At 43.0% G+C, this 20,359-nt stretch overlaps 1 protein-coding gene across 1 annotated transcript in view; it reads left to right on the forward strand.

Moving 5' to 3' along the window:
• The window catches only part of mgat4b (alpha-1,3-mannosyl-glycoprotein 4-beta-N-acetylglucosaminyltransferase B), a 108,232-nt gene that overhangs the window by 74,200 nt on the left and 13,673 nt on the right, over positions 1 to 20,359 (forward strand). The window contains exons 10-13 of the mRNA XM_039621640.1: positions 12,398 to 12,528; positions 13,601 to 13,708; positions 19,783 to 19,976; positions 20,078 to 20,156. Of these exons, the coding sequence (XP_039477574.1) occupies positions 12,398 to 12,528; positions 13,601 to 13,708; positions 19,783 to 19,976; positions 20,078 to 20,156 (512 nt within the window). The remainder of the gene's footprint in view (positions 1 to 12,397; positions 12,529 to 13,600; positions 13,709 to 19,782; positions 19,977 to 20,077; positions 20,157 to 20,359) is intronic.

Consider the following 20,359-nt stretch of genomic DNA (forward strand, 5'->3'; position numbering starts at 1 on the left):
TTTTTCTTTTGCCATTTTTCTGTTTCAGCTCTGATGCCAGTCCTTTTCTTTGTTTTGAGTCATAGTCTCGAGGGAAATGCATTCACCACCTCGCTGCCCAAACCTCCGTTTTTTTCCATAAGCCGTGTCACTCTAAATAAAAAGCCCTGCCTTCTGTTTCTCTGTCGTCAGCCAGGTTTGCTTCAGTTGCAAAATCCTCCTTCGCTTCTCTCTCAGGCCGGATTCACACGTAGGTGTTGTAGGCCTGATGTTGCGGGGGTGTCTTTGCTTACACGATCATCATATTTAGGTTTAATTAGCCGTTAGCGTGATCCAGACTAGCTGACTGTTAAACTTTATTCCTGTACCCAAGAACAAGAACTAGCTCATTCTCTCAGGACATCCACCGCTGAGAGGATGAGAATATCGTGATTTGAGTTTGATTTGAACAGTGCTTGCATTTTAAAAGTTAAACTTTTCTCAACTTTTTAATTGGAGCAAAGCGACAGTTCTGCAGTTCAGCACAGCAGCGTGTGACATCACCACGATCTAAACAGCTGGCTGGAAAACTCTGGGGCATGAAGAACAGACGCTCTGATGAAGGACAAGAGGAGACGGTGACTATGGTCGTGTCCAAATTCATGGACTGCATGCTCCTGAGGACGCAGTAGTAGGCCGATTACGTCACAGCGACGCAACGAAGGCTGTCCAAATTCGTAGACTCCTCCAAATGCAGCCGACAAATGCGTCCTCCTTTTCCCCGAATTTGAAGGATGGGTCGGGTGTGTCCTTCGTGGTCCAACATATCCCAGAATTCATAGCACGGCCCAGCCAATTCCAGTTTTCAACAATGGCGGCTGCTACTAAGTTTTTAATATTACTCTTATTACTCTTTCTGGGTCACAAAATAAACTTTTAACATATTTTCAGGCGAGAATGTGGGTGTGTAAACTTCAAATATCTGCTCGGTTTATCAAGACATCACATATTTGCAAAAGTGCTTCGACGTTTTCGGAGACGTCTGTTACCCACCAGCTCGATAGCTAGCCGGGAGCTCGAGGGTCACTGAAGCCGCCGAGAACGGTACAACTCCCTGCACATCATTTTCAGATCACCGCGGACTTTCACTACTCAGGTTAAACGTAATATATAAGTCACTTAGACAACCTAAAAATGTTATTGTTTGTCTTTTTTTCAGTGTTTTATTTGTTCGTGAATAAATCGGTTTGGCTGAAATTAAAGTGATTAGATTAGATTAGATTAGATTAGATTAGATAAAAAAAAACTTTATTAATCCCCCGGTTGGTTTTCACACAGCTGAATAAACGTCAAACAGAAAACTGATTAAACAAAAGTGTGAGATGGTCGAGAATTTACACCAGTGTCCTGTTATATTTTAGATAGCAAGGAGCAGACGGCAGAATTTATTAAACTCCACCGAGACAGCGGTGACGCAAATCTGAAGGCTAGACCGTCCAATTTCACAGCCGTTTACTTCCGGCCTACCCGACCTTCTGAGGACCCGGCCCACGTAGACCGCAAAGGCCGGGTCCTCAGGAGGATGCAGCCCATGAATTTGGACGCAACACAAATAAACATAAGCAAGAGGAAGAGGAAACAGCTGGGAGAACAAGACACAGCTGAACTAAATCAAAGAAGAAGACACAGGGGAGGACAAGTGAAAGCAGAGTACAAGGAACAACTGACTTTCAAAATAAAGCAGGAAGAATGATAACCAAATGGGGAAAACACATGAATGGACTTAATACTGGAGGACTGACACAGTAGGATGAAGCACTGAGGGAGAACTAAACTCTGAAGCAGGGGTGTCAAACAGATGGCTCGGTGGCCACAATCAGCCCATCAAAGAGTCTTAATTTGCCCGACTGGACAGCTGTGGAAAATTTTTTTTACAGCTTCTCATACTAATACTGGCATTTCCATGGCCATTCAGACACCACCAAAGTAAAGAAGTAACAGATTTCTGCTACAGTTGATTAGTTACCTCAGGGATTAAATGTGTAATTAAACTTTTTTACATTGATAGAACGACTTTGACTCATCTGGCCCGTTTAAGCTCAAAGTGGGCAGTAAAACAAGTCTGACACTCTAAAGCAACCAGGAACTAGGAACAGACTAAATACACTAAAGAACAAGCCAGGAATCAAGGCCAGAAAGATGCAAAGCTCACAAATACGACCCAGGACACGACAGCTGAAGCCAGCTGAGTCCACGGTAACGGGAAGCACTCGTGCCGGTTGTCCTGCTGAGCTTGTGGAGAACATACTGAAAGCAGATCAGCTGATGAATGCAAGAATATCACTGCAGATTTTTTGCAGTCTCATCTTAACTATTTCCCACCAGATCGGCACGATGTCAGCGAAGAGCGATGACATTGTGCCGTGTCATCGTGCGATGACATTGTGGAGAAAGATTTCATCAAGATATAAAAGTGATGGAAAACTGATATCAGGGAAAAGTGAATCTGAGCATGAAGAGTGGCTACTGTTGGGTTTTGAAAAGAGACACGGATGTGAGCAACGCTTTCGGCCACGCTGACCTCGTTTTATTTTGGTCTTAATTTACAGAGATTTGCTTTAACACGTCTCTCCTGGTTTCTTTTCAGAACAAACATTTTAAATTATTTTGGTGGGAAAAGTTAAAATTCCAGTCAATGTAAACATGAGTGATGTGTAGCTCAAAAACATGACAGGGAAGCTTAAGTCATGTCTGTGTAAACTGACCAAGAGCCAGTCTGAAGTTTTCCAGCAATAAACAATAAATATTTAGCTTTGGTTTTTGCAGACCAGTGTAATTAATACTGATTCATACATATTCACACATATATAGGAACAAAAGTTACCAGAGAGCTTTCAGGGATTGAGAGGCCAGACAATTTCTACGCTGATGGAGGCCGGACGTTTCCACAGCTTCTAAGCTTTGCGATTGAGGCGGCGATGGAAGCAGTGAGGTTCGCTGCCTCTGACAGGATGTGAAGCTGATTTCCAGTTTCCATCTGACTCATGAATTAAATCCAGCAGATTAATTGAGGCATCAGCCTGCATCTGATCTGCCTTCTAATTATTCTGTCAGGTCTAATCAATGAATTCTTCCTGGATCCAATCAGCCGACGGCGGCACGTGGAACACCGGCGTTATTCGCCTGGAACCAGAGTCAGGATTTATCCTCAGAACTGTTTCCAGCGCTGACAGATAGGCCGATGTAACAGAACCTGAAATCAGAGAGATCAGAGGTTTCGTCATGTCAACACGCTCGGTAATTAAATCCTGAAGCTGCTACCTACTAATCGTGTATTTGTGCTGAAAGTTCAGACCTTGAGTGCCCAAAAAGTAAACTCTTCTTCCTAACCAGAGCCGCCGTTAATTCGCTTCGACTGATGGTTGATCAGGACTGAAACAGCTGCTGAGAATAATCCATCTGTGATTTAATGTGATAAATTCCCATGGCCCTCGTAGCTCAAAGAGCACGGAAAACCTGAAAGTAAATTTATATTATTAAAAACAATTAACAGAAAGAAAAAACACCTAGAAATAAGGACTTCCATGGAGATTTATATCAAAAGACCTGACACATAAATTAATTTCAAGAAAATCAAACCCAAGCTCTGTCTTTCCAAACCAACATAAATACATAAACATACAGCGGAGGTGGACTGAGGTAGAAGGTCTATCCATAATTATCTTTATCCAGATCCAAAATCATCATAACTCACTGAATTTTTACCAGGTTTTCTGAGTCGGGTGTTTTCAAATGCTGCACATTAAAATGGGAACAAACAACATGCTAACCCCATGTGGACAGTACCTGTGACAGTTCTCGGATATAATGTTAAATTGAATATTACAGTTCTAAATCCTGAGCAAGATGGTGACAAACGCACGTTTCACCAGCCAATAAGTGAAAACTAAACAGTGAATAAAAGTCAAAAACATTACAAACCAAAGCGTCGTGAAGATGCCAGTGTCAGACAGTTGCTGCGTAGTTAAATCCCTGGACAGTGAGCCAGAAAAATGAAACCAGTCCTCAACCGGTTGGCAAGTGGTTGCCGGGTGAAACTGGTCGCAGAGAGTGTGCTACACTGAAAACCTCCTTTTGATTACTTTGGTCATTAGCAGATTCCCACAGGGAAGACCAGCTTGTCTGAAAACACGCTGAGCAGTAGTGAAACTGAACGTTGACCTTGAAAGTAAAAGCATAATTTTTACATTGAAAACAAAGGGTTGCCATTTCAGGCATCACATGTTTCAGTTTCACCGCAGCTCAGCGAGTATCTGGTGAATGTTTGCAGATGGCCACCTTTCCTGACTCACTGAAAAGGGAGTTTTCCTTACCACTGTCACCAAGTGCTTGCTCATAGGGGTTTATGTCATTGTTGGGGTCTTCTCGGTATTATTGTATGGGCTTTATCTTACAATATAAAGCACCTTGAGGTGACTGTTGTTGTCGTTTGGCACTTTATAAATTAACTTGAACTAAACTGAATTGATCTGGTCAGTGTCTTCCATACAAACAAACTGCATACCACTTTGCAACCAGTTTCTCAGAGTCCAAGACAACAACCTCTAGCAACCACTCATCAACTAGTTGGAGAATGCTCATTTTCCCCTAGCAACCACAGGTTACCATGGGGTCACGGGCCCATCTTCAGGCTTGCCTGACTGATTTTGTAGCAGCTCCCAGCAAACACTCACAACAGCTCAGGGAAGGCAAATTTTTCCTTAATGACTGATGGTTGCCAGGCACTTACCACATGGTCTCTGAGGATTCTGCATTCCTTTTAACGGCCACAAGGGGGCAGCTCCTGTCGTTGTATAGACACTTGTAGGAAACTTGTCAGGTCCTCTTCCCTCGGTTTACCTTGGTAAACACTTCCCTGATGAGTCCAGGTGCTCAGTCCTAGCTTCAGGTCATCAAATGAGAAGAGAATAGAAAATGTCACTGATATTTAAAATTATGTTCATTTAGAAAAGAAGATTATCCAAGATACGCTCTTTGGCAAACATCTTTTGAGTGACATGTTAGCTAGCTGTAAACACAGGCCGGTTCAGTGAGTTTAAACTTAATTTTTTAATTTACAGCATCTGCATTTAAAAAAATCATTAAATCAGTGCTTTATGACACTCCAGGTCATAAAGCACTTTTCAAAGTGTCTTTATTTCTGATTCCTTGGTATATAAACACTGTAGCAGACAGTGTACCTGGCCAGGTCCATCGGGTTAACCTGATGGGACACTTTTTCCGCTGTTTTTCTTCTCTCATTCTGCTCCCTGGTGTGCGTGGACACCATAAGAAGCAAAACATCCAGAAAACAAGCCAGATCTGACAGACAGGAGCTCATGAAACACTGCAGGTTTCTGCCTCCTTGGTGTGATGTTGCTGGTTTTGCTGCAGAAGCTGTGTGAGGTGATTTCAAACCAGTTGTTGCTGGTTGTTGTTTGGAGGCAGCAACAGTGGGTGAGCGGGTGGAGGGACAGTGAGGTGCATTTGATTCCTCCATCACCGGTCCTGAGTAGTGACAGGCCGAGCACTCGGGGACCTATTAGAGAGGAGTCTGGTGGGACGACAGCGTTGCTGTGTAGCTTAGTGTGTTTAAAGAGGGAGGCTGGAGATGAGCTGAAAATGTCAACACTGACTTCACAGACACAACACCATCTTCCAACACAGAAATAAATTCAAACACAGTGAGGCTGCACCAATTCCCAGTACCAGATAACGCTGGATTATTTTGAGTTTTCTTTGAAGGTTGTCTGGACTCTTTCTTAGACCTCGGCCAACTCGGAGTTCTGATATTTCTACAGTGCTAGGTGTAGCAGGATATTTCACTACTGTATGTTTGCACTGTGGGTAAAATCTTTCCTACATTACGTCTGTGTACAGGGACCAACATAAAAATTTCTCCTGATGTTCTGATGCTTTGACTGTTTCTGCTGCAGTCTTTTCTGGTTCGGATGCAGACGTCTTCATTCTCAGTGAAGAAGAAGACATTATGTTCATGAACAGCTCCACGTGAAGTGTTTGGGTATCGCTGAATGTGACTACAGAAACTGCTTGTTGACCACAGCTGGCTCTATGTCAGATTCTTTCTTTTGACTTAAGTATCTGATAATAAATATCAGCAACATCACACAGCCGCACAAAACTTGGAGGATCAACAAAAACTTTATTCCCATCTCGTGTTTTTGCAGCTGCATCCTCATTGTTGCATCATTGCTTTTCTACTGACCCTGAGTATTTGTGATATTGTGCAGTGTTTGGTTCTGTTTTGACTTCATTATCCTCGTGATGGTAATAGTGATGACCATCGGTGAGCATCAGTACGGCTTCATGCTGAGAAACAGAAATACAGACGTGATGTTTGCTTTCAGAGTTCTGATGGAGACGTTTAGAGAAGGTCAGAAGGAGCTGCACTGTGGATTTGTGGATCAGAGAAGATGATTGGCTGCTGAAGTGTGGTACTGTGTGAGGAAGTCAGGATGAGAGATGGGTTCACATTGGGGGTGGGATTACATCAGGGATCTGCTCTGAGCTCCTTGTTTGTAGAGGTGATGGACAGGCTGGCAGATGAGGTGGGTAGGACTCTCTGTGGACGCTGATGTTTGCAGACGACACTGTGATCTGTAGAAATAGTATGGAGCAGGTGGAGGAGAGCCTGCAGACGTGGAGGCATGAAGCAATACAGAAAACAGGGGTGATTTGTGACAGAAGGTTATCAGCAAGAGTGAAAGGTCAGGTTTACAAGATGATAGTGAGACCTGCTCTGATGGATGTCTTGGAGATGATGTGGGCTGGAGATGTTAACATGCTCTCTGGGAGTGAGCAGGATGGACAGGATTAGAAATGAGTCCATAAGAGGGACAGCTCAGGAAGAGCGGATATACCGGAGCTGCCTGGCAGGAAGAAAAGAGAAAGACCTCAGAGAAGATTCATGGATGCAATGAAGGAGGATGTGTGACAGAGGAGGATGCTGGGATAGGAGGCAATGGAGACAGATCATCCACTGTGGTGAGACCTGAAAGGAGCAGCTGAAAGAAGAAGAAGAGGAAGTGTTCTGCTTTTGGGTCCTCTCCACATTAAGCTTGAAACATTGACAAATTCCTTCATAAGTCCGGTTAAGCGTCCCTAACAGAAATGCTGATGCGCAGTGAAAGTGGATTTGTACACGTGTCGGCGAGTCTGAACGTTTCTCAGGAAGCACGATACAGCTCGGTACAAAAAGCTGCCAGGCTTTGCTGAAGCCTTCAAAGTGAGCCGTATTGTTTTGATGTGTTAAATCCTCTCGCTCTTACTGTCCCCCATTTTAATACAAAGCCTCGGGACTAAATTGCTTCGCGGGATCTCTGGAGGAACGTCAGTATTTATCCAGACAGATCCGTCTCCGCGGAGACGCTCTGCAGTCATCGGAACGCCGCCTCCCTCGCCGCCTCGTCTCCGCTCCAGGCGCAGCTTCTCCATCAAAAGAAATTAAACATTTTTACTTGTGAATTATTGATCGTGCTAACTGCAGAGCAGAAAACAATCAATTATCATTATGTGTGCTATGAAACCCCGAGGGACGCAGAAAACAATCCAAACGGATTTATGTTCTTGGCTCAACAGGAGCGTCAAAGTTTTCTGATGAAAATCTCTTTAACGCTGTTATTTAAGAGTGGAGCATGCTGTAGGTGAGGATACACTCGTGTCGCTGTGTGTCTGCGCTGCACGGGGACATCATTAAGCGAAATCCTCAGATGTAATCCTGCTGCTGCGGGAGGCTGATGAAACTGTTGCTTTGTGGGTCGTCTGACAGTGAAGTTAATGAAGGGGTGAGAGTCGCTCTGTGCCTTCATCACACGGCCTTTGTTCTCTTTAAAGAGGAAAAACTGTGTCGGACAACAGAAGGTGATGAAGAGCATCCAGCTCAGGGACACGCTCGCATCAGCCTCTGATAATAATGGAAATAATGAGGGTAATTAACACATTAAACCAAACAAGTCCAATAATTATTTAAAATTAAAACATGATGCGGTTCAGAAGTGTTTGCATGATTTTTGGCTCCATGTGCCACTAAATTTAGTTTGAAATTGTTATTTATTTATTTGTGTATTTATTTATAATGCATGAATAACAGAGAATAAGCTGATATGATGTGCTTTCATTATTTCGGCAGGTGTCTGTGGGCGTTCGGTAAAAGCACATCAACACAATGCGCTCACTAAACTTCTTGGCTGTGAAAGTAAAAAAAAGTTTCTATTCAAATTTAATTTATGCCTCAGGTCTTAAAAAGACATCATCAGAGTTTGGAGGATCTTGAATATTTTAAAGCTTTTAGAAGCCCAAACTTTTCATGTAGCATCTGCCACGGGAACACCGAGACGGACAGTTTCTTTGAAATATTTTCTCACATCATAATGGATTTTAATCATGTGCTCAACAATTGGATCTCCGGACAGATTTTATAGTTTTTGTCACATTTGCTTTGCTTACATTTTTTCCTCATATCCGCAAAAACGATGATTGTCTGATTAGTTACGTCCGATGTGATTAGCTCTTTTAGGGTTCAAAGATAAAATAAATAAAAAATGTAAATGATTATTTCTTCTATAAAGGTAAAAAAAAAGAATATCCAAACCTGTGTGAAAAAGTAACACCTTGTTAAAGTATGAATTAACTGTGATTAACCACATTTTTTGGAAAGCTGAGCTCAGTTTCACTACATACCCAGGCCAGATCACTGCTGGATCACAAAATCGCTTAAATAGAAACTGTGTGACAAAGTAAAGCAGACTAAGAGATCTCAAAAAGCAGCACATCATGCCACAATCTAAAGAAACAGCTGAGAAACAAAGTCTCTGACATCTATCAGTCTGGAAAGGGTTACAGAGCTAATGCTTTGGGTTTCCAGTGATCTGCAGTGAGAGACATTATCCACACATGGAGAAAACCTGGAACAGCGATGAAGCTTTCCAGGAGCAGCCGGTCTTCCAAAATTACTCCAAGAGCGCTCGACTCATCCAGGAGGTCAGAGAAGAACCCAGAACAACACTGAAGCACTGCAGGCATCACTCGGCTCAGATAAGGTCAGAGGTCATGACTCCACCATAAGAAAGAGACGAAAATAGCCTCCGTGGGAGAGTCCAAGGAAAAAAACACTGCTGAGCAAGAAGATCACGAAGGCTCGTTTCACATCTGCCAAAACCATCTGGATGATCGCCGAGACTTCTGGGAAGATATTCTGTGGACTGACGAGACTGATGAGACCTGGAAGATGAGTCCCGTTACATCTGCATCAAACTAACAGCACTTCATAAAAAGATGACAGCGACAGTCAGACATGGTGGTGGTAGTGTGATGGTCTGGGCTGCTCTCCTGCTTCAGGACGACTTAGATTTTGTCACAAATCTGAATAAATGCGAGTAAGCATTACACCAAACCAAGCTATCATGACTGAAGACTTCACATGAAATTAGCCTGTTTATTTCTATGGGGACTTGCTCATGCTGCTGCTTCCTCTAGTGGACGTTAGACGTACTGCAGTCACTAACCAGCAACATCCAGCACTGAGAACTGAGGCTACTATCAGCCAGAAAAAAACAGGAAATAGCTTGGTGTTAGATTTGTTTGGAAATCTTGAGATTGATGTCGTTGCTTTAACAGCATGCCGCTGTGTGTTAAGCTGCTCCAGAATAAATCAAAGCAGAAGAAGAAATGAAGCCGAATGAGAGGCAGAAGCAGTCGGCAGTGACGGGAGGAGGGAGGATTTGGAGCTGGTGTTTCTAACATTTCCTTCAGCAGTCTGTTTGTTTTCTGAATGAATCGGTTACAGGGTTCACGTGTCTTTAACGGATTTTGGCAGCGTTTCGCCTCCTGCTCCTGCTGGCTCGTTCGAAATTTGATTTGATGGAGAAATGATAGCGAGGGCTACAGAAATAGGAAGAGAGATGGTGGTGAATGCAGAGAGAGGCGTGTGTGATGGAGAACAGCATGAGTCTCATCTCTGAGGTGGATGATGTTGATTTCACACCTGGATGTTTGTGCTCGTCTCTGACTGTCTGAGCATCACAGACCTCCTCCTCCTCCTGCTCCTCTTACGTACCTCCGGGCCTCCCTCTGGTGCTCGGCTGCGACCTTACGAATCCTCCCTGACCCTGAGTCGCCTGCGAGCAGCGGCTGCTTTAATAAATTCATCAGGGTGAAGCTGACTCACTGAATTAAATCAGACGGTGGGAGAGCTGTGGCGCTGCGGGGCTGCTCTCTAATTCAACTGTTTGAATTTGGGTTTTGCATTTGCTAAGTTTAGCCTCTCTTCAGCCTCATTCACATCTGCAGGGGGTAGTTTTTTTTCCGATGCCTCGTCGAACATCCGACCCTCCAGAGGCTCAACTGTCCAAATGGATCAGGGCGGAGTAGAAGGGGCAGGAGCGTGGCAGAGCTCTCTGCTGGCCTTTTAATTCGCCCTCGTCATTGTTTCAGTCTGTGGAGACTGTGCGGCTCACTTTCTGACCTTTCGTTTGTGGAGAAGGTTTCCTTCAGCTCAGCCTGACTCTGCAGAGAAAACAACAGAAACAAGCAGACTGAAGAGCTGAGTGACGAGAGGTTATTTCAGGCAGCTGGATGAACTGGACAGTGGCAGTGGCATAAAGCTCCAGCTCCCCTCATGCAGCGAGGTGAAGTAAAAATGTGATAAATCTGAAGGATAAGCAACCCCTGCTGCACTATTCTGACATGCCCTCAGATTTCAGAGGAGCAGCTGAACAGATACTAACAAGATAATTATTGAAAATAAACCAATCAGCAATCATCAAGCAGAGAGAGCAAGGCTGCTTTAATTTTGAATAGCACAGCTATTCGTCTGTAAGCAGCAACTCGCCCACCAGATACCAAAAAGTAACCAAAAGGAACAGCAAAGCAGCAATGATTCCAGTTTTTATTTTAACTGGTATTTCCCATTTAGAGTTGTGGTCAGCATTTTGTATCCACTCATCAACGGCATGAATATCGTTGTAATTTGGGCTTTTAATGAGTTCTTGGAATGGCTGTTTTTCCAGGGTGGAAGGATTGTACAGCAGCATGTTTAATGATTTGAGAAAATCCAAAATAAATTTGTTTTTTTTTTAAGTCATTGATGATGGATGCCATGCAATCAATCCACCCTGGAAAAAGAACCATTCAAACATTAAAAACCCCAAATAATTTCCATGTTTCTCATGTGTGTAATGTGTTTACGGTGTCTCTGTGGTTCGTTCTAACTTTGCGTTGACCCAAGTCATAAAGAATTCGGGGAAAGGAGGAGTTGCACTTTTTACATAAGCTGCTTTCAAAAGTTTCTTTTCGTAGTTGTGGAAATACTTCTTTGTTATGACAGCTTCAACTTTAACACACAAAATACTACCTACAGCAATACACAACCCAACGCATCTCTCAAATAAATGAAGGAGTCTCTGTATGTCAGTTTGTTTTTTGCCTTTGTAAAGCACTTGGTCACTTGCATTTCTGAAGACCACTGGAAGAGGGTTCACATTCAGGTCATTTCAATTATATTTTGATTTCATTATGCAGCCCTTTAGATCACATGCAGAATTGTAAAATATTGTCACAGGTGACAGTTTGGAACGTTCCCACAGATACAAAAAATTAGTCTAGAATGTTCTCATAGATCAAAAAAGACCTAGAGTGTTCTCATAGATTTAAGAAAGAGCCTAGAATGTTTTCATAGATTCAAAATGTCTGCTACTTGAAACACTGTGAAATATGTTTATTAGTAAACCAACTAACAGAACAAATTGAATTTGTTGGTATTAAGTTTTCCGGCATGACTCCCCACACTATTAGCAAAATGAGTGAAAAACAAAAGAGACCGAATAACTGGAAGGATCCACTGTAATTCTTAAAAAAAATATGACAGATGTCTTGTTTTAGCTGCCTCAGCTAAGGTAGATCATTATCTGCAAAGGGAGTACTTTTACTTCTGTATGTATTTCTTTTTTCTTGTTTTCATACTTTTTTAATTTGTAAAGGAATATTTTTAGTTTGTACTTTTGATTCTCGTGCTAAAAATAAAGAATCTGAATACTTCCTCCGGGCATAAGAAAACAGAGCAGCAACATGAAATACGAGGATCAAATTTAAGTATGGCACTGATGAATGACAGTAAAGGTCACTGCTCCATCTTGATGTGTCGCTGCTGTTGTGACCTCTCACTTCTGACTTTCTTGCTGCTGGATGACAGGAATCAGAGCTTTTACACTGTCCCAGAATACAACCAGCAAACTGTTTCTGAATCACTGCATCTTTTCACTAACATGCTTTTTGAGTGCAGCTCTGTTGGGGAGCTCATTACTAATCTAAATATCTGAGTGTAAGTCAAAGAGTTCGATGAAGCATGAAGGGCTTGCACTGAGCTGTGCTTCTCTCTGTGCAGGTAAGATGTTTAAGTCTTTGGACCTGTCGCTCATCGTGGAGTTCATGCTGATGTTCTACAAAGACAAACCCATTGACTGGCTGCTGGACCACATCATGTGGGTCAAAGTGTGCAACCCTGAGAAGGATGCGGTGAGTGGATACAACAGAAATCATCAAAAAAAGAGGAGATCAAAGCTGAATGAAAGGTTTACCATGATATCTACTGTATATAAAACAATATCAGCCAGAAAAACAAAAAAGTCATACTTTTAACCACTCACATGTGCATCAGCAAGATAACAGCAACACAGGCTTCAGATTGTTATTGTCCCTTTACTAAATGAGGCTGTTTTGTTTCTGAGTGGCACCTGTGTCACACTGTTAAGCACATCATGTGTTAGCGGTCCGGTAGTGGGACATATTGGTCATGAACAAGTGACTCACGTGTTTTTGCTGCCTTTGTGTGATTTTCAGTAAGAATGTAAACTCAGCTTTGGCGTTACAAAGAGTGTGTGCAGTGTTTCACCTCAGTCTCCAGGAAAAAAGTGAAAAAGTCACAGTTTGATTTGCTTGTGTTGATGGACACAAACTCCCATGACTGAGAAAACAGAGCTTTGAACAAAGTGGCAGCTGTTTATTTGAACTCAAAGCTGTTTTTCTAAACCGAAACCTTTCCAGTGGTAATTAATAACACACTTAAAGTGTGAAATTCAAACTGTGGTCACATGAATTTTTGGAAATAAATGACTATATCCTGGTGAGGAGGAGGAGGAGGGGTGTCAGTGGGATTAGTCAGAAGACTTAGTTTTACTTTGTTTTCATTGGCTGATAACTTTTTACTAATAGGTTAAACATTATCTGGGTTAAAAAAAATACTCCTTCACAACAGTTAATGACGCTTTGTATTTTAGATTTTTCCTTTCTTTATGGTTTATTTTGCTTTGTTTTATTACCGTTTAGTTAACTTTTAGTTGTAATGTACTAAGGGCAAAGTTCAAACTAAAAGTGGTTAACGTCTCCTCAGTGAATACTTGAGCATACCCGTTCCCTCGTTCCTTACTAACAGCAGGGTGAGTTGTGCTTCCAGCCTGAGAGTAAGCGGTTCATCGTGACAGCGTTCGTACTGCAGGGCTGCTGCACGCATGCTTTGTAGTCGAAGATTTGGGAGGATTGTGTGTTTGTAAATGTACCTGTTTGCATCTCCCCCCTCTCTCTCTTTCAGAAACACTGTGACAGGCAGAAAGCCAACCTGAGGATTCGGTTTAAGCCGTCGCTCTTCCAGCATGTCGGCACCCACTCGTCCCTGGCTGGAAAGATTCAGAAACTCAAGGTAATGACTGAGCGTCTCTCTGAGCGCAGCTGTATTTATATCACGGCGGGAAATGTGCCGCTCTGTGAGCCTCGTGTTCCCGAAGACGACCACAAACACCTGTTAGCAGCAGATACACGGAAACGTCCATGAATATAAAAACTTATCAGGAATGTTTTTCCAGCTTGTCTTCCTGTTCCTCCCATCTTATAAGGCCGCCTCTCTCCTGTGTTCCTGTTTCTCTTGGTGTGACCCTGGATAGTTGACAGACACAACATACTGTGTAGCTCAACACGATCTACACGCTACATACAGTTTGATCCTGAAACCTGGACGCCCACGAGCCACTCGTGTGTAGATGCTCGCTGTCCTGGCTAACGGCGCTGCTTCACCTCGTCAGCTCTCATTAACGCTGCAGTCAGAAACCACTTTGTCATCACAGTGCAGTAAACGTGCAACCTTGCTGCCTTTGAAATGGTTGCTTCAAAGACAGAGACCAGGTCTGCAATCATTTGCAGTCAGTTGCCGAGGGTTCATCTCGCCTAATAGGAGGCAAACTTTCTGCAAACAGTTGCAGTCTGGCTTGGACCGGCTGCAGATCACATCAGTCTGAATGAGTCTTTGTCAATGAGGGGACTTGACTCTTCTGGTTTCCAGCTGGTTGTATTCTGGTTATACTCTGGGAAGGTTGCTGAGCTCAAATGTAACAGCTAAACGTGAATGTACACAGCAGGCATGCGACTTTCACCTATTTATGGCAGTTAGTTGCTGTATTATTAGAAACAGATGACATGTAATTGTTAACTGGACTCCATATTATTACAGGTTTTAGTGACAGTTCAGGCATTTTGCAGCAAAAAATAAGTGAAGTCAGATAACTTGATCTTATTGGATTAAATGGATAGTTTAACATTGAGGACATAATTTACACTTTAAAAAGATGATAATTTGCAATATATGTTACTACAGTAATCAATATGTCAGAAGAACTGTTAGGAAATTGTAATAACAGTGAAGTACTGTGATAATATTTGGTATTGTGTCTGGTGATTCCCACCTTTAATAAACTGACAAATGTCAGAAAACTGCCGTTGTCTGCATAAACACAAATCCATATTAACTGCTTACCTTCAAAATAAAACCAGAACCTCACAGATGTGAAGCATAAATTCAGAAATTCCTCCATGAATCGTGACGTAGTTACTGCAGTCGTTCAGCAGCCTCGCTTTAATACAGGAACATAACCAGAAAACTACCAGCTGGCAACCAGTCGAGCCTCATGATGATTTCTTTTTGTCCTTTTTGCAGCATGGTTAACATCCTGTTTTTGCTCTTATTTCTGAATCAGCTCATAACTTTACTGGAATTGAGCTACAACCTAATTTCCAGCCCCATCCAAATTTCTTAAAATATTTATTTTCAAATAAAGGATTCTTCTCAAAAAGGACAGAAATAACCCAATAAATCAAAACAAAACAATCGGATCCTGTTGTGCCTGCAGTCTGCTGCAGTGCACCGGCTGACCCTTTAAGAAGAGTTTGGCACAAACGTCCTGTGAATGTTAATCTTTGATTTGTTGTCATGTCTGTTTTGGTGAATCTCAGGTAGACTCACAGCCACGCTGTGGAGCTGCTGAACAAACGGTACTTATTTCATCTGTTTCCAAGGGGCAGGCGACATCTTTCAGTCTTGTTTTAGTTGAAGATTCTTTATAATTTAAGCTGTAATGAGGCAGCGTGGCCACCCGTGGTGTCATTTCAGATTATTTTAGAGATTATTCTTATGTTCTAAAGCTCAGCTCTGAGCCGGACGGCCTCAGTGTGAAAACATTGAGTTTCCTGAGCTCGAAGCGGGGTGAGGTTCAGTCCGAGTTCAGTCCAGCGTCTCTGGAGAGATGAAGATTGAAAGCCTCTGCAGTCGGTGGCAGCTTCGCTTCCTGCCAGCAGCTCGGCCGGAGCGCCTCCGCTTAATGCCTCTGATTACTGTGTTAAGCGCGGTGGATATTAGCCCGCTGACTGGTGCTGCAATCTGCTCTAATCAATTGGATATCGATCCGGCCGCCCCGTCCCAGAGCCTCCTCGCTGTGGGGATAGAAGCGCAGAGGCTGGCTGCATGGGGCCGTGTAACTATGGAGGCTAACTCCGCTATTACCCTCCAGCCTGAACTGTTCACCGCTTCAGAAAGAAAATCAACCCAGAGTTTTAAAAATCAAAGTCATAATGGGAGGAATTGAAGTGGACGTCGGATTTATTCGACTGTAGAGTCGTGTAATTAAGAGGGAAAATTAAGTCTGGAGACTTGTTCATGGATGAAGGCGTGAAAATAACAAAACTGATTCAGAGTTTTATTTCTCCAAAGTCATTAAATGTCTTGAGTTAACCCCTGACCTCTGCTTGCAGAGACTTTAACACTCAGCTGTAACGGTGTTTGAGTTTGCTGTATAAGGACTCAACACTGAACAAATATCTGTTCACTGACTGTCAGCAAGAACGACTGAATTATTTCTAAAGCCAAACCGTTCCTTTAACCGGAGTATAAAATCATAAACAAACTTCTTTTAGTCTGGAGCTCCACCAGAGCAGCTTTGCATGATTCACAGTTCAGAATCATCCTTCTGTATCTCACACCAGACTTACTGCAGCTCCTCGGGTCAATCCACTGTTTGAAACAAGCTGGTTTAGCTCCACCCCCTTTAAGAAAATCTTCTTCTGATTGGTTACCCCTCACACACAGCCAGAAAAAATTGCTGAAGCTGAGCATTTAAAGCACAGTAAAGCCTGACCTCTGACCTCATTATTATAAACTTTGTCCATGTTTAATGTGAACATCTTCTGCTAGAAGAGCAGATCTATGACAGGAAGTACTGAGAAGCAGAGCAGGTCCACTTTAACATCTGAAAATAGGAGTTTCTTATAAGAGAGTCTCAGACATCACCAATCACTTGCTCTTTTAAAACCTGATATTATGCTGAGCTGTAAAAGTTATAAAAAGGAAAAGCTTCAGATTTGAGTTTCTCTTTTATTATTTGCTCACAAACAACAGAAATGTTATAAAACCCTCCTGACAGAAATGTGACAGGTAGGGTCAGAAAGGCAGAGCTCAGACAGAAAACCTCAAATCAAGCAGAATAAACGATAAAAATATTCTGACAGAACATTCAGCGGATGAACAAAGCCAAAACATTTCTCACATCACAAACAGCAAACTGTGGATGGGATGTGTTTTAACATCTGTACTCCACAGTGTCTGAGAGAACACAGTTTCATAAACAGGACCACAACAAGACAAAGTCACACAACTGTTACACAAACGCATCAGCCTCTGGGGGTGAAACCAGTGATAAGGCACCAAAAGCTGCAGTTCCTCTAACCTCCACCAGAGGTTCCAGCAGCGAGTCAGTCCCCATAGACTCCCAAGTTAAATCTTTACAGCAGAATTAAACATGTTAACAGCCTAATACACAAACTGGTTTGGTCTCTGTGGATAATTTAAACCTTCCACACACCACAGGTGTCAGTTTAATTATAAGTCACCACTTTAAAGTTGTATTTTTAGGGGCGTGGCCTCTGTTGGCGGCTGTAGCTGCTAGCTGTCTGCTAGTTTACACCTCAGCTAATCGAAGCCCCTGAATAATATGGCTGCTGTCAGTAGCGGTTTTTGATACGGGCGACACGGGCAGTTGCCCGGGCCTGCATCGTGGTGGGGGGCGGCATCACGGGCATCGGCAAAAAAAATTTTAAAAAATTGCTCGTACTCATCCTGCCCTGACATCAGCCAGCGCATATTGGGAATGGCATAGGCACTGATCGGTTTTCTATCGCCCATTTGCTGGGAGTAAGGGCGCCCTCCGTTTGCGAGGTGCGCCTGCTTCTTGCAGCACAGGGAGAGAGAGGGCGGGCGGGGATTCTCTGGTTGGCTGGAGCAGCATCTAATAACCAACTCGCAAAATAAAACAAAATAAAAACAAAACAACAAACACGAAAACACCAGACATCATGATACAGACTTATTATTTGCACCGATGTTTTTTCGAAATTCTATACGCGAAAAGTGAGTGTGAGGGCCCTCGGTGCGCCTGCGCGCTGCTGAAGTCAAAGTAAACTTTATTGTCACCTCCGCTACATACAGTCCAGTATGTAGAGGAAGATGGACAAGAAAAGTTCAAAGCCATCAGGTGCAGTTTAGAAAAAATAGAAAAGAAGAGGAGGAGAAACGAGCAAAAGATACAGGTAAGCAGATGTGTCATTGGATAATGGCAGGTCATGTGTCCTGAAATGATAAGAATCAGAATCAGAATACTTTATTAATCCCTAAGGAAATAATGTGGGTTACAGTTGCTCCAAAAAGAAATGGTAAAAATAGTAACAGTAACAGACTAAACTCCAAACAATACATTATGTTACAGATTTTAATATTAATTAGTCATTGTCAATTGTTGATTTGTCCTGTTCTCATTGTATGACGAATTATGATGGCTGTTTGGTAGCCGTTTGCATACTATGCAAACTCTCTCTCTCTTCATATGTGTGTGTGTTTCTCTGGTGAAATTCAGTATGGTTCCGACAACAGTTTTATGTTAATATACAATCCCTAAGATGTTTTTTGCGGGGGGGCAGAGGAAGTGTTTGCCCGGGGCGCCAAACAGGCTAGGACCGCCACTGGCTGCTGTGAGGTTACTGTACTAACAGACCGTCCGAGAAGTCTACGCTCCATTTTTAGGATTTTATTTGGATGCTACTGAGTGCTAATTAGCTATTTAGAAATCTGTGACTGTGGATGTGGACAGCTTCCTAACCAGGTTAGCTGGATTAGCTGATAGCTTAGCACCACTTCTGGTTCTACAAACCCAACATGGTGGTGGTAAAAACGCTGACATTGAGGTATGATCGACAAAGTACTAAGTGACATTACAGTGGTTACTGTGGCAGCTGGGGATGAAGGACCTGGACCACTCCAATGCTCCCCTGCAGGTAACACTAAAGAAGCAGGTCACACCTGTTCCAGCTTTTTGAAGGTGACCAGCAGAATTTACAAAGTTGTGCAAACCTGAGCAGCAGTCGCTCTGCCTGCCTCTTCCCTCATTACTGATCCTGACAGGAGTCAGACCTGCAGCTGCTGGTGTCATTTCACCTGTAACAGAAATATTTGGTAATGAAATGTTGGCCACAGAGGGCGCTGTGCCTGCCAGTGCATGTTTATCACAGAGAGTAAAGTTATTGGAGTGTAGAAGCATAACAGACATGGAGCCTGCTCACACTGAACTTATTCTGTCAACAAACTACATCAACGACATAGACGCTGTATCCACGCTGACGTGATGCCTTTGTAAAACTCTCTATGAGGAAGAATATCACATCTGTACTGATATGGGCTGGGTAAGGTGTTAGTGAAGGATGCCACATCATTTGATGAGAGTGCAGGTTTAATTGCTTCCTTGCCTTCATTCTTTAAACTCCAAAACTAACAGAGGTGTTTATTCTTCTTCATTAGATGAATCTTATTATTTCTACTAGGGAAACGCTCTTGTTAATAATCTGAAGGTGGAAAAGATTTTGTGAATATTTCATGTTTCATCCATGATGAGGTGGCATGGTACCAGAGTGGCAAGGCTGGATTTTTAGAGCATATTGTGATCTAATAAAGGCTTTGGATTGAATTAGATCCTGATGGACTGAGTCTGTTTTCTTGCTGTTTGTGTCTGTGCAGTTTCAATCCTATCACATTCTCGTTTTGTTGGCAGCAGTCTTGCGTTATGAGTTTAGGTTCAGAGGTCGGTGCGTGGTCACTCAGTGCTGCTATTGAATGATATCCAGAATACAAAAAGTCTCTGTAAGTGCACCAGAATAGCATGACATCATGCTTCTGTTGCTCTTCGGAAGGGTTTCTGCACTGAAGCGAAAGTGGATTAGTCATCAAGGACAGTGAGCGCGGCTGGCGATGATACCAGCGGTTCGAATTATCTTCTGGTCACTGCACAGCGGCGTCGGCTGTGCAGTGATTCAGACGTGCAGCTGCAGAAGCATCCAGCAAGGCGTGACTTCATACTGAAGAAGTGCTTTAGTCATGTGATGTCTGTTTGTTTGGGGTTTTTTTAGGATAAGGACTTTGGGAAACAGACTCTCCATAAGGGTCACGCCAACCCGCTGGCGGAGGTGACGACCAGCCTGAAGACCTACCAGCACTTCACCCTGGAGAAGGCCTACTTGGGTGAGGACTTCTTCTGGGCCTTCACCCCGGTGGCGGGGGATTTCATACGGATACGATTCTTCACACCTGTTCGCATCGAGAGGTCAGTAACGAAGGACGGGATAGGGGGAGTACCACAGGTTGGAGTCTTCCCTCCGACCCTGCTGCTCTTACTGAAATATCACCTCTCTCTCTTTCTCTCAGGTATTTCTTCCGGAGCGGAAACATTGAACATCCAGGAGACAAACTCTTCAACACGTCGGTGGAGGTTCTGCCGTTTGACGTGAGTGTTCAGATACAGTTTTAATGGGCGGGGCATCCTGGGGAAGCCTTAAAGTGTCCACATGCTTCTTTGCTAGCTGTTTTGGGTAAAAGTATAGAAGTTTAAAATCTTTTAGATGTGCTTACTTTCTTAAAAGATAATTTCGGTGCAGTCCAGAAGAGGTTCAACTGAGAACAATCTTTTTAGAGCTTTTCAAAATAAAG

Source organism: Oreochromis aureus, linkage group 2 (genome assembly GCF_013358895.1).
Source record: "Oreochromis aureus strain Israel breed Guangdong linkage group 2, ZZ_aureus, whole genome shotgun sequence".
Classification (NCBI taxonomy): Eukaryota; Metazoa; Chordata; class Actinopteri; order Cichliformes; family Cichlidae; genus Oreochromis; species Oreochromis aureus.